Source organism: Gekko japonicus, unplaced genomic scaffold (genome assembly GCF_001447785.1).
Source record: "Gekko japonicus isolate JY-2015 unplaced genomic scaffold, Gekko_japonicus_V1.1 scaffold1924, whole genome shotgun sequence".
Taxonomy (NCBI): Eukaryota; Metazoa; Chordata; class Lepidosauria; order Squamata; family Gekkonidae; genus Gekko; species Gekko japonicus.
In genome coordinates this window covers 158,535-173,217 of record NW_015175419.1, presented here as the reverse complement: position 1 = coordinate 173,217, position 14,683 = coordinate 158,535, and the positions used below count along the sequence as shown (strand labels likewise).

At 43.7% G+C, this 14,683-nt stretch overlaps 1 protein-coding gene across 1 annotated transcript in view; it reads left to right on the top strand.

Moving 5' to 3' along the window:
- Positions 1-14,683, top strand: part of ACMSD (aminocarboxymuconate semialdehyde decarboxylase) — a 73,243-nt gene that overhangs the window by 19,644 nt on the left and 38,916 nt on the right. Inside the window, exons 3-4 of the mRNA XM_015425781.1 lie at positions 3,269-3,365; positions 13,684-13,733. Coding sequence (XP_015281267.1) covers positions 3,269-3,365; positions 13,684-13,733 — 147 coding nt within the window. The remainder of the gene's footprint in view (positions 1-3,268; positions 3,366-13,683; positions 13,734-14,683) is intronic.

Below are 14,683 nucleotides of genomic sequence, written 5' to 3'. Positions count from 1 at the left end.
GGGTAAGGAAGAGATTAAGCTCCTCCGCCAATGAAGGGTCTCCATCCACGGCAGCAACGATTGGTTTATAATTGGTAATATTCTGAATCCCCTGCCACACCTGCTGCATGTCATTCGTATTGAATTTATCCTCAATCCTCTGCCTATAGCCCAGCTTAGCCTGTCGGATACCTCTTTTCAGGTTGGCTCTGGCAGAGCTATAAAGGTTCATGTCTCCAGACCTAAAGGCCATATCCCTCTCCCTCAAAAGTCGCTGTACCTCTCTCGTCATCCAGGGTTTTTGATTAGGATAGACCCGTATGCACCTCTCCACAGCAACACTGTCCATGCAGTGTTTAATATAACCCAGGACTGCCACTGTGTGTTCCTCCAGGTCTTGATGATCAAAAATATCCCAGTTTGTCCTCTCAAAGCAATCTTGCAACTGGGCAGGAACGCACAGGAATGGAGTTCCGGCTGGCTTCAGAGTTGCCACGTCCACTACAGCCCAAACCTCTGTGTGTGTGGCTACAGAGGGAAGGCCTGGAGAGCGACACCCCCCCAGCGACTCCGAGGCGGGCGGGTGGGTCGTGGGGACTGGAAGGGTCAGGGAGGCATTTAAATGCCTCCCTGTGCCTTCCTCGGCTTGTCTAAGGGCCGGCTTGCCCAGGCAAGCCGAGGGAAGACATGGGGGTGTGGCCTAATATGCGAATGAACAACAATGTTGGGGTGTGGCCTAATATGCTAATGAGTTTCTGCTGTTGGGTGTGGCCTATTATGCTAATATGTTCCTGCTGGGCTTTTTCTACAAAAAAAGCCCTGGTCCAAAGAAACATCCCAAAGGAGCATCATCATTGTACTCTCACGAGGCCTTAAATTCAGGGCTGAAATGTTTTATTTCATCCCTAGCACTTTCTCACATGATGATTGCTGTGATTTACCACATCAAGGGCAGTTAGTTTTCCCAGAGACAATTAATTCTACCTCTCATTTAGTTCAGACTGCAGAAGTATCCACATTAAAATTCACCCCATGTTTTTCTTCTTGAATTTATGCATGATTAAAAAAACAACAACAATCTGTAGTACAGACCATTGTTTAGGACTCTGATTCACTAAATGAAGGAAGAGCTCTTATTTGCTTTTATGAAGAGCTTGGTGCTGCATCCATGGCTTGAGATGCAAATCTAATTTCCTCTGCATCCATGTGTCTAGCAATTATTACTGCAAAGCCTTTGAGAAACAGCTCCAAATTAACTCCAAATATAGATCCAAAAATAAGTTCTTGGTTTACAAATATGTCCCATTCGTGCATGTTTTGCACTTATGCCAATGATGACGATATGAATCTGAATTTTTAACTTATGTCTTTTACAATGAGTTAAACATTATTGCCATATCTAATTGATATAAGCAGTTCGCTTGTATTCAGCACTGGGCTTGGCACAGTCTGCTGGTCATTAATGCAGATGGAGTGGGGGAGCTGCTGTTGTTTAATTAGGACTTTGCTTATTGGAGATTCCGTCTTGCAACTTAGCCCTTTAGGCATTAGAGGGGCTATTTATCTTGTTGCAGTCCGCATTCATTTGTAAGGGGGGGGGGTTAAGTAAATCCCTTGGAGAAATGATGCTCTTTCTAGCCTTAATTTCAGAACTTAACACAAGAAACAGCATATCTGATTCTATATAAATATCTGCCAGAAAAAAACTGCTCTGTTTACCCAAATATTCTTATCAGTAATAACAAAACAAATCCTCCAACATCTATTTTTATGTAACAAGATGCTTGATCCCACCAGGTCTTCCCCATCTTCCTAAACAATGTGTTGCCTATTATGTAATAGTCAACACTGGGCTCCTATTCAGCAATCAGTCTCTGTATGAACATAGGGTTGAATTCTTTCCTTCTGCCACTTTGAAAAATCATTTATTTAAAGGTATTTGCCTGAGGAATTTGGATGGTGCCATTGTAATTACAGTCTGTGTTATTTGGAGTCATTTTCTGGAATCGTGAAGCTGCTGCCAAGTCATTCTGGCCAGCTGTCAAAGCAAAGTCATAGCTAGTAATGGGGGGTGGGGGTGGAGGCTTTCAAATATTAATCAGTTTTGAATAATGTATGAGGTTAATAACATATTCAGGTTTAAAAATGGCCTTGATATGATGTTTATTCTAAACTTCTATACAATCTCAATAACTGTAACACAAAGGTCTAAAGGTACAAAAGGGCTGGAAATGTAACAGTGCTTTCCCTGGAGTAAGCTTCATTATATAAAATTGGGTTTACTTCTGAGCAGACCTGCTTATTATTGCCCCCAAGAGCATTAGTCTAACACCTTATTTTGATGCAGACAGCCATGTTCCTTAAGCAGCTCCCATAGCAAGTAATTGATTTCTTTCTAAGAAATATTCAAATCCACGTTTCCTTGGAAGCTACTTTTGCTAACTTCTAAATTATGGTGCTTAAATCCAGATGTGTGGCAGACCATGAATTAATCAAAAAAGAAATGCTTTTCACAAAAGTTCAAATATGCATTCCCTTTATTATTTCATATATACCATGATGCAGCAAAAAAGTGTTATTGTTGAATCCTAGAAAGCACTAGCTTGAATAAATCCTAATTTTGAAATGCATCTCTATTCAAGCAATCCATTTTTAGTACCAGGACTCAAAATACTACATAAAAATCAAACGTAAGAATCTGCTCCATCTTCCACTCTTGACTGATAGTTCCATTGTGGGTCTTTCCCATATTCTGACAGTGATGTGAGAACTGCATTCCACTCCCACCCCCATTCCATTTAACTAGCAATTGTGCTTTGTTATTGACCTATGAAGAAAAAATATGTGAGCATCAGGCTTAATTTCTACTCTTATAGATGAGACAAAAACCTGGGAATTATCTATAGACTCTTGTTCCGAAGAAGGAACGTCGAAACGACACAGGATATTCCTGAGCACGTCGTTAACATCATTTGCTTAGTTAAAAACCACTTCTGTTTATTTGAAACTGACTGTATTTTTGTATTCCAACCTTGTAAAAAAAGCATATCTAACTTAAACAGCATATATTTTCTGATTTTTACAGTATTGTATTATTTAGTTTAGCGTACTTATCACAGTAACTATCCCTGTGTAGTGTAATATCCATACACTGTGTACCATACTCTGTTTGTTTTACTCCACAAAGGTAACATCAGAAAACTGCTTTGAGGCGATCAATAAATAATATTAAAATATTCCTTAGGTTAAAAATGCAAAATTTGTATTAAGTACTCTTTAAATTCTACAGGGAGAGGCTAAAATGATGAAAGATGGAAAAGTTTTCAGAGTTATTCAAGAAAACTGCTGGGATCCAGAGGTTCGAATTAAAGAGATGAACAAATCAGGTACCATCCATACAGTAACCATTAACACCCATTGAAAAATGTTAACATGTGCCTGTCAGAGGCCATGATTTTCCACCACATATATCAATTTAGACCAAATCCTTAAAGATAGAGCCATTCCTTGCTTTATCACTGTAAGAAACCAGAGATGGGTTTGTTTACTTTGCACTTTTAGGGTGCGGTCAGATGGCGTGCTGAGAGTGTGTTAAACTGCTCCGGTTCTAACCAGGTTATATTTGATCTGGATAATTGCAATCACACTTACCTCCCTTATCCTGCCTCACCATGCAGTCATGTCGCTCCCCGGTGTCTACACTACCGACGTGCAGCAACATGCATCAGTGGGGTTTTTAATTTTTTTCTCAGTTTGTGTATGCACATAGGCGCCCCTCCATAGAATTGGGGGGAACAATCATGGCACATGTGCAGAACCACCATGGTGAATCACTCCAACCCCTCCAACAGAAGACTTCCCTTTAAAAATTTGACACGAAAATGGCCTCCGTGAGATCCCGAACTCATCTAAACTCTAAAACAAGTGACCGTTTAAATGTCGGTTTCCTAAACACAGTAGTGGAGCTCCGCCTATGCGCACACCGCCAACACATTAAAAAAATGGCGGGCGAAAAGCGGAAGCCTTGGACAGCTTTCAAGTGGGGAGGGGGTTTAAACCAGAAGTGGCTTGACACTGGAGGAGTGATCACACAAGAGGAACATGTGGTTTTAAACAGGAGAGCTGAGAAAACACCACTTTGGGACCTGGTAACAAAGTACTCCGGGTTAAAGTGGTTTTGAGCTGGAGACCAACGGCTGGGGACGGGAGGCAGATGTTGACTGTGTGATCATGCATATAAAATCCGTTGCTGAAGCGTGACGACACCAGATCAAACGGCGAGTCTGAACGCACCCTCTGAGTACAAGATTATGATGTAGGAGTATTCCATTGCAATGCTGTTCCGCCCAGGGGTCATTTCCTGCAGGAGTGCACAGGAGCGGAGCTCTGGCAGTAAAGAGCCCAGGGGGTGGGCGCATGCAACAAGCCCCACCCCCTGCTCCCAGCATCCCTCAGTCAGAGCAAGAAGCAGCCAGGGAAGTTGCAGAGCTTCCTCGGCCCCCCGGTCCAAAACAGTCCAGTGGCACATTTAAGACCAAGTTTTATTCAGATACAAGCTCTCCCTCCTCTGCGAGGACACATCTGCACGTTCCCCCCCCCCATAGCTAGCAATCCAAAACAGTCCAGTGGAGCCAGAGCGGTGGGTGTTGCCTTCTGACACATGATGTCAGGGGGTGTGGCATATGCAAATAAGTTATGGTAATGAGCTCCTGCACCTCTTTTTCTACAAAATGACCCCTGGTTCCGCCCTCTATGTAGATGGCATCCACCATACTATCCTGTCAGGGATCATATAAGATTGCAATCTGGTCCTCATTTTGTGTCAGTCACTCTAAGCTGTAGTGCTGTGTTGCTCATTTGGGAAGGACATTCTGAAGGCTAGTTGCAACTGTGCTACTGGACTCGAATCTAGCTGTTGCAGATTAATGCCACTGCGCAAGGATAACCTTAATGAAAACATACAACGGCAGGTCCTTTTGCAGGTTCAAGGACAGGCAGAAGGGGAGGTACTGGAAGGAATTAACACACACACACACAAAATCCATTTTGGGCAAAAACATGGCCATGGGTTATTTTATTAATACAGATAAAGGAGCTATGGTGCAGCATAGGGATGAATCCAGGCAACCCACCTGCCAACCAATGTAAGCCTCCCCTGAGCCTGCCTGCTGGGGAATAGCCCATCGAGTGACAGGATACTGGGACACATGTGGGCACCAGCCTCTGCATGGCCCCCTGCCACCAGCAGCCCCTGTCTGGGCTGGCTCCCCAATCTGGAATGAGGGCAATTCTAACACACACACCCGGTGGGGAAGGCCCTGTCTTGCAATGCATACATGTGAAACACTGATGAACTGAAATCGTGATAGGCAGGAGCTATCAGCATGCAGGAAAAAAAATGTCCCTGGGATATTAGGCTGAATACAAAGGCATTCCAAGGTGTACCACACTGGACAGGGCTGACCCCGGGGAGCTGAATGAAGTAAGATATGCATCCCCCGTGAATGCTGGTCCGTCTTGGACTTACACAGTCGGATACGTAGCCTTGAACCACTAAGTGAGACATCCCAGAGGGTAAGGGTACAACCCCCAACATCACTGCAGGATGCAGCTAATAACTCACTGCAGCAAAATGCTCCAAAAATGCTAATGTGAAAACTGCCTGAAAGAGGGTGGCTTCAAAGGGTGAAGAGCATATCCAGGGGAGCTGTCACATAAATTTGGCCATAGTAATGGCTCTGCACTCATCAGGCTCTCAGGGTGCCTGCCTGCTCCAACCCTCCATGGCCCCACGGGCTAGGAGAGAGCAGCAGGGGTCGCTGAAGCCCAGGACCTTACTATAAAACAATATGGCTGCCAGGTGAATGTTCATGGTCTTCGGGGCGAGCCTCCATTCCTTCAGGTTTGCCAGATATTGTAAAATCAATGCCTGAGGGATCGGCAAAGGGTTGGAAGAACTGACAGATGCCGCAAAAGACAGGAAAATAGAAACAGCCCACTCACTGACCTGCCGAGTAGAGGGGACGAGAGACTCAAGACTCCCTGAATAATCAATTGTTGCCAAGCCTCCAAAGATCCACTGGGGAGACATCCAGATGTTGATTTGTGCTGGGGGCCAGCATTCAGAACCTTTCCTCTTGGAAACACGGCAAGGTGTCCACAATGCCATTAGTGGTACCTGCAATGTATCATGCTGAGAAAGATACGTTAGCAACCAAGCAGGTAACTGCAAACCTGTGTGAGCACAATGTCTGCCTATTAATAATCTGGACTACAGCCTGGTTGTCGCACCAGAACAGGACCTGCTTATTCTGGAACACATTCTGCCACATGTGGACAGCAGCCGCAATTGGAAAGAATTCCAAGAAGGTAAGGTCTCTGCGGTGGCTCAAGTGGTTAAGACGCTGAACTGCAGGCTGTGGAAGGTCGATAGTTCAGCAGTTCAAGACCTGGGTGCCGCATGACGTAGTGAGCTCCCGTCTCTAGTTCCAGCTCCTGACAACCTAGCAGTTCAAAAGCAAGAAATTGCAAGTAGATAAATAGGTACCACTTCGGTGGGAAGGTAACAGCGTTCCGTGCTCCTTGGTGTTTAGTCATGCCGGCCACATGACCACGGAAACGTCTTCGGACAGCGCTGGCTCTTCGGCTTTGAAACGGAGATGAGCACCGCAACCCTAGAGTCGGATTCAACTGGCTTTTGAGCAAGGGAACCTTTACCTTTAAGGTCTCTGAGGATCCCTGACTTTGCCCACTGCAAAGGTCACCATTGAGTTTACCACCGATTATTGAAGAATACCCCAGACCTAAGCTTCCTGCAGCATCTGTACCTGCAATGAATCCTCCAGTGTAGTGACTCAAAAATTCTAGCCACACCAATAGGTCCTCCTGCATACTCCATGTAATCCTGATGTAATGAAAAGTGTGGCCACCTCAGCCGTGGCTCATGCCAGCTGGGTGCACAACTCTCGCCCCAGGGCAACTGCCTTGGAAACAAAATTTAGGTGACTCAGCACCAACTGGATCTCCTTCAAGGTGCACTTTTTCTTGTTTATGACCCCAGACAGCTGACTTCTTAGGGCTACCAGCTTTTCCGAGGGAAGGCTACAGGTGCCCTGGATGAAATCCAGTGAGATCCCTTGGTATGTTAAAGGAGTAGCTGGACCTTCAGTTTCTTCCTGGGTTAATGGCACCCCCAACTTGGCCGCAAGAGCCTGGAATGCCACCAGATGATCAGCACCCAGATAGTGGGTGATGTGAGGGCACCCGGTATGTTACTCTAGGAAAGTGCTGAAGGTTTTGAATGCAGCACAGGCGACTGAGCAGCCCATAGGCATGGCCTTATCCACATACCAATTACCATCAAATTTGAAGCCCAAGAGGCAGAAATCCCCTCGGTGAACGGGGAGCAAGTGAAAAGCAGATTGAATATCACGCTTTGCTAACAAAGTCCCGGGCCACAGGAGTGTATGAGGCTGACTGTGTGGTCATGTGATGCAAACTGAGCATTGTTCCGGAGCAATGGCATCATTAACTGAAGGCCCCCTTTGGATAGGACAGATGGTGAATCAACTGAAACTCACCCGGGGCCTTCTTGGCAACCACGCCTAGCGATGACACTCATAGACTGGTAAGTGGTGGTGCCACGAAGGGACCCGACATCCTGCCTGCCTCACAGTCCTTGGCTATTTTCCTAGTGACAACATCTGGGAGCTCCCAGGCTGTCTTAAGATTGCCGCAGTCAGTTGCAATGCAAGGGCCAGTAAATGGGATCCAGAAGCCTTTATGAAAACCCAACAAGAGGTAAGTTGCCGCGCCTTTTTATTGGGATATTTACAAAGGAGTGGGGCAAGTGCCCTAACCCACACCAGGTCTTTGCCCACCCCAACTTGGAAACTGTCATAGAATCAGGCTTGCTTTGCCAAGGCATGAGAATCATTCCATGGGCAAGACTGCCGGAAGGGAAAGGAGCAAGTGAAAGGCGGGCTCTCCTAAAACAAGAGCTCTTGCAAGCCATCAGTATCCCAACAAGAAAAAAACATGGTAGGGGATCCAAGAAGCCAATGTGGATGAACAGAGAACTGTGTGATGTGCTAAGGGAGAAAGAGGAATTGTTCAAGAAATGGAGGCAAGGACATACCTCTAAAGAAGAGTATCTGCAGGTTGCTAGGCACTGCGTCAGCCATCAGAGAGGCTAAAGCTCACAGTGAGCTAAAGCTCACCAGAGAGGCTCGATACAAGAAACTCTTCTTCAGATATGTGAGGAACAAACACTAGATAAAAGAGGCAATGGGCCCAGTGTTGGATGAAAATGGAGAAACTTTGACAGAGGACAGAGAGAAATCAGAAAGGCTTCAATGCCTATTTTGCCTCACTTTTTCCCCTGAAGAAAAGTACAGGTTCATCTATAGATGGTAGGAGGCAAGGCATCCAGGCTGCTGGTGGACATTGTTGAGAAGCACCTGGCTGCATTGAATGAGAACAAATCCCCTGGGCCAGATGGTATGCACACAACAGTGCTCAAAGAACTTTCCAGAGAGCTTACAGAGTCTTTGTCCATCATCTTCCACGTGCCAGAAGACTGGAGGAAGGCAGATGTTATCCCAATTTTCAAAAAAGGGAGGAGGGATGACCCAGGAAACTACAGCCGAGTCAGTCTGACCTCTGTCCCAGGGAAGATACTGGAGCAGATTTTAAAGGGATCAATCTGTGAGCATCTAAAGGACGACTTGGTGATTCGGGGAAGTCAGCACAGATTTGTCTCCAACAGGTCCTGCCAGACCAACCTTATTTCCTTCTTTGATTGAGTGACAAGCTTACTGGATTGACGGAATGCTGTTGATGTTGTTTACCTGGATTTCAGTAAAGCTTTTGACACAGCCCCCCATGATGTTCTGATGAGTAAACTAAAGGACTGTAGACTGGACTATAGTTAGGTGGATAGGGAACTGGTTGAACTGCACTCACAAACAAATACAATACCTTTATTGGCATAAAGGAACTGCACTCAAAGAGTCGTTGTCAATGGCATTTCATCTGAATGGAGGGAGGTGTTCAGTGGGGAGCCACGGTTCTGGGCCCAGTAATTTTCAATATTTTTATAAATGATCTGGATGAGGGTGTGGAGGAGCTACCAAATTGGGAGGAACAGCAAACACACCAGAAGATAGAGATAGAATTCAATGAGATTTGAATACGCTGGAAAAGTAGGTGATTTTGAACAAGATGCAATTTAACAAGGATAAGTGCCAAGTTCTCTATCTGGGTAACAAAAATGAGGGACATGCATACTGGATGGGGGATACACTTCTGGATAGCAACGTGTGTGAACGATATCTTGGGGTATGGGTGGACCATAAGTTAAATATGAGCAGCCAGTGTGATGCAGCGACAAATAAGGCTCATGTTATCTTGGAGTATATCAGCAGAGGCATAACATCCAAATCACAAGATGTCATAGTCCCGCTGTACACTGCATTGGTCAGGCTGCACCTAGAGTATTGTGTGCAGTTCTGGAGGCTTCACTTCAAAAAGGATGTGGCAGAATGGAGTGACGAGGATGATCAGGGGCCTGGAGACCAAGCCCTATGAGGAAAGGCTGAGGGACTTGGGAATGTTCAGTCTGGAGAAGAGGAGGTTGAGGGGGGACATGATTGCTCTCTTTAAGTATTTGAAGGGCTATCACTTAGAGGAGGGCAGGGAGCTATTCCTGTTGGCAGCAGAGGATTGGACTCACAATCATGGGTTTAAATTGAGGGTGGGAAAGTACCAGCTGGATATTAGGGAAAACTTTTTTACGGTAAAAGCTGTGCAATGGTGGAATCAGCTGCCTAGGGAGGTGGTGAGCTCCCCTTCACTGGCAGTCTTTAAGCAGCGGCTAGACAAACACTTGCGGGGGATACTGTAGGCTGACCCTGCATTGAGCAAGGGGTTGGACTAGATCGCCTGCATAGCCCCTTCCAACTCTGTGATTCTATGATTCTATGAAAATAAAGACAGCATATATGTGTTTGGGTGGAGCTAAGATTTATTAACACTTTAAAGGTGAATTTTTGAAATTTTAACTTTAATTTTGTTTTTAATACAGAACCTTGAATGACTTCCAATGTGCCAATATTTGAGCAAACCCACCCTGGCTCAATGCTTGTCTTGGTATCATCCCCATTCCTTGATTTTCCTTGCCAGTACATTAAGTCTGTGATGAGATATGTTGTTCATCAGTATGATTCCCCTACACTGGTTAGCATGCAAGTTCAAGTACACAAGATCCCAGGTTCTGATATCTTCCAGTGGAAAGGATCTGGTAACAGGGGTGTGAAATACTATACTTATGTGTCATATATAGTTTGACCATTATTAGCCAGTCTGCCCATACTAAGGAGTAAGTCAGATGGTAGGGGTCCTACATAAATCTGAAACCTTTTTGTGGGACGTCTTTGTTCAAATGATAAGTTGTGACAAGAGAAAAGGAGATACACGTTATATACTTTATGAACAGGACAGACCTTTGGTTAGATCTTTGAAATTACCAGAGAGGGTGAAAAGTTTCAGGTGGTATCAGGGATCAAAAGTCAACTGTTCCATTTTTGCAGCGGTAAATAGTCTGCTATCCTTCATCTTCAATACCATTGTGTCTCTAAGGTAAACTGATCAAATAGTGGAAGCAGAGGGACTGATCACTGGCTAAATCTGCCAAAAAAAAGCACTGAGAGGTTTAAGTTGTGTGTTAAATGCCATCAAGTCACTTCTGACTTAGGGCAACCCTATGAATTAATTACCTCCAAACATCCTATCGATAACAGCCTTGATCAGGTCTTACAAAATTTACTGTAATCTATGAAGCACAAACTGATTTTCTTCTAAAATTCTCTCATATGCTCCAATAACCAATGTAAATTTGTAATATGATCTATAATGTATCTTCCTTTTCTGAATCTGGCTTGAACTCCTGCCATTTCTCATTCCATATATGGTAACAGTCTTTGTTGTAAAATGTTGAGTATCGCTATGCTTGCATGAGAAATTAATGTGATGCTCTGGTAGTTGCTGCAGTCTTTGATGTCTCCTTTTGTGAACAGGAATGTAGATTGAGTGTTTTCAGTCTGTGAGCTATTGTTTGTTTTCCATATTCATTGGCATATCCTTGGTAAGACTTTGATGGACTCCATTTCTGTGGCTTGAAATAGCTCTATTGATACCGCATCTACGCCTGGTGATTTGTTTCTCTTAATTGCTGTCAGTGCAGCTTTCTCTTCACTTTAGGTTTTTCTTCTAAAGATTCTTCTTGGGAGGAATGTCATCCTTTCATCTCTTTATCTCTTAGTTCTTCAGTATATTGTTCCCATTTCTTCTTTATTTCATCCTGTTCAGTTAATTATCTTCCATGTTGATCTTTAACCATGCTTTAAAGTTCCCTTTGAATTCTTGGGTCTTGCAGAACAGATCTCTTATTTTTCCTTTTTTGTTGTTCTGTTCTATTTCTTTACACTGGTTATTGTAATAGTTCTCTTTGTCTCTATGTGAAATTCACCAAAACACAGCATTTAGACTTCTGGTTCTATTTCTGTCACCTTTTACTTCTGCTTCTTGTCTATTGTTAGCAATTTTAAAAGTTTCATCAGTCATCCATCAAGGCTTTTCATTTCTTTTTGGCCTCAGGAATAGTCTTTGTGCATTCATCCTTGAGAATATCTCTTTTTTAAAAAATTATATTTTATTTTACCATTTATTCCTTGAGAATATCTTGGGTTTCAACCCATAGTTCTTCCGGTTCACATCCACTTGAACTTAGTAATGCAAATTTGTTATTTATGTGGTCTTTAAAATTTTCAAGAATGTTGTTTAGGTTGTTTAAGTTACATTCCCACAAAAGCTTATGTGAGAATAAAAACTTGTTAATCTTTAAGATTTCACAAGACTCTTTTTATTTATGGCAGAAAAAGCCAGGGTACATAAAATTAAACTATCGTGTCAAAATCACCAGCTGTATGGTGTTAGGTCAGCCTGACTTTGCTTAGAGGGTCTAGTTCTTGACTTTGGGGGTAGTGTGAGCAGATTTTTTTAAAAAGCAAAGGGCTCTTTTTCATAATTGTGTAGATGTACTGTTTCAGCAGGGTGCAAGGAAAGCTGCATTTCTGAAAGGCACAAGAGATTTGTCCTTACTGTACTTTCTCTCTCTTTCATATTTTACAATACAGCAACTCAGCCACGATATAAAGGAGAAAGTGATTATGTTCCAGACCACACCTTGCTGCTCTCACAACACAGTTGTGCTTCACAGCCTCTGTTACCCAGGGGTCATTTGGGGGGGACGCCATCCCCCTGGGTGAGGTGCGGGAGGGCGGGGCCTGGAGCTCCCTACTGGTGCCCGCTGGAGGTCGCCGCCAGCTGTGGGGAGGACACACTTCCGGTGATGTCAGGGGGTGTGGCATATGCTAATGAGTTATGCTAATGAGTCCCCCTAGCTCTTTTTCTACGAAATGATCCCTGCTGTTACCACTTTCACATGCTGCTTTAACAGTAAAGCACCAACAATATTTTTTAATTATATAAAAAGTATGTACTGGTATTAGCAAGGATGATCCCAACCATTTTATTGGAGCATCAATAGAACTGGGAACAGGCTTTCTTTTGCATGTTATAAATGTGTGGGGTTTATTTTTTAAAAACTGGTGCAGATTGGAATGAGAATAACTGCAGCAGCTTTGCACCCAAAAATTCAGTAAAGAAACCTCCAGTGGGGTTGCAGTTTTGTTCAGAGCAAGATGTACTCCTGAAACAATGGAAGGTTTGTTTCTGGAAGAGCAATTCAGTAGTGACAGATTACTGTGCAAAAGTTATCCATTAATCTGCTTTCTAAAGGCAATCAGGTTCAAAGCCACTCCTTGTCTATAAAAGGTACAGGATCGGATCCTGTAATCCATCAGCACAAGGTGCTGACAGTCACTGATCTTCCCAGCTTTCCCCTCTCCCCAACAGCCATTTCCAACTTTGGGAAAGAGGAAAATAATTGTTGCAATATGTGGGTAAGGAGGTTATAGCCAGGAGAGCAATGAGTCCCTATTTCCCCTCCCCACCGTGGCCTCCCAACCTGCATGGCTATTACTCCACAAGAGCCCCATGGCTCCATAAATAAAGTTTCCCAGGGCTGGAAATGGCTGCTAGAGGGAGGGGAAAGCTGGGAGGATCACAAGGTCCTTGTATAGGATCCAACCCATGTTCTTCAAACTGCTTATTCCCCCAACCCAGGTGAGCTGTCCTGGAAAAGTCACATTATCTAGGACTGCCAAGTGGGGGCGGGGGGGCGGGTAAACCCCCGCTTTGGAGGCCCGATTTCTGCCGCCGCGGAATCGGGCCCCGGGGAGAACTCCGCCCCCCGAAGCGCAGCGTGGAATTAGCAACCCTAAATCATTATCCATTATACAGCTATGATAGGAAAAAAATGGCTTGTTGATTCAATTAATTACTGAATTAAAGTGCATTATTAATTGAACTGTGTGATTCCAAGTGCTGAGGCGGTCATTCTGGGGGGGGGGGGACACATGATGTTCAATTGTTCATGACAATCCTGTGGCACAAATGGGCCATCTTGCATTTTCAAGAAGTGTGTGCCTAACTTCCCTGTCAGAGTGGCCTGACCCAATGTATGGAATCATCCCAAAGCTCATCTTCATTTTCTTGATCAATTGTACTTGTTCTTCTCCATAGGAGTCACTGCCCAGGTTTTGTCTACCGTTCCTGTCATGTTTAGCTATTGGGTAAGTCTATGAAAACAATTGTTGCAATGTGTATTGCAAAACTCAAACAACAGCAAACTCATCATGGGAGGCAGGAGCCTGGAATTAATCAGTAACCTGGAATGAAAAACAGGTCAATAGAAATCTGCATGCCAGAACATTGCTCCTTAAGAGTAAAAGTGCTTCACTCAGGTGATAACTGATCTTTAGCTATCGTTTTTAAAGAGTGTTCTGCCTCTCATGTTTGTCTAATTGTATGAAGCCATACAAGACTGAAAAACCAGAAGTAGCCTACATGAAGTTTCTAGCAGTATAATCCAAAACAGAGTTGCCTCCATCTAAGCCCATTGACTTTAATGGATTTAGAATGGTGCAACTTAGCTTAGGATGGCACTGTAAAATACTAGATTGTGCTCTTTTCACACGTCTTTTCTTCCTTCTTTGTCCTAACACTGTCTTACTGTTGCTCATGAGACCTTTTGCATTCTGATCCACTTCAATGGTCCTTGTGAAAAAAGTCAGTGGGTTGGAATTCAAAGTATGTGCAAGTTCAAGCATAAGAAATTAGCTGTTTGTAAGGCTGTTGAACAAGTATGCACAGGCACATGGTAGCTACCACATGTACAACAGCATGAAACTGTAGACAAAATCTATCCATAAGGGTGCTTGCATGGGGGGGGGATGCTTTCTTGGGAACAACAAGAGGTTATCAAAAATGGGAAAATATTCCTGGATCCTCCCAAGCAAATTCTGTAAGAAAATGATATCCTACTATAAAATAATTATTCAAATAAAATGCATCCATACACTTTTATAGGTGTCATTTACTTTAATTAAAGTGCTTGAGGTTCCTGCTCATAGAATCTATAATACTTTTATATATTAAACATTTTAATGGAAACAAATCCACATAAGACCTTTCTAGCTAGGTGGTTTCCATAGCAATATTCAGTTTCGTTTTGGAGAACAGA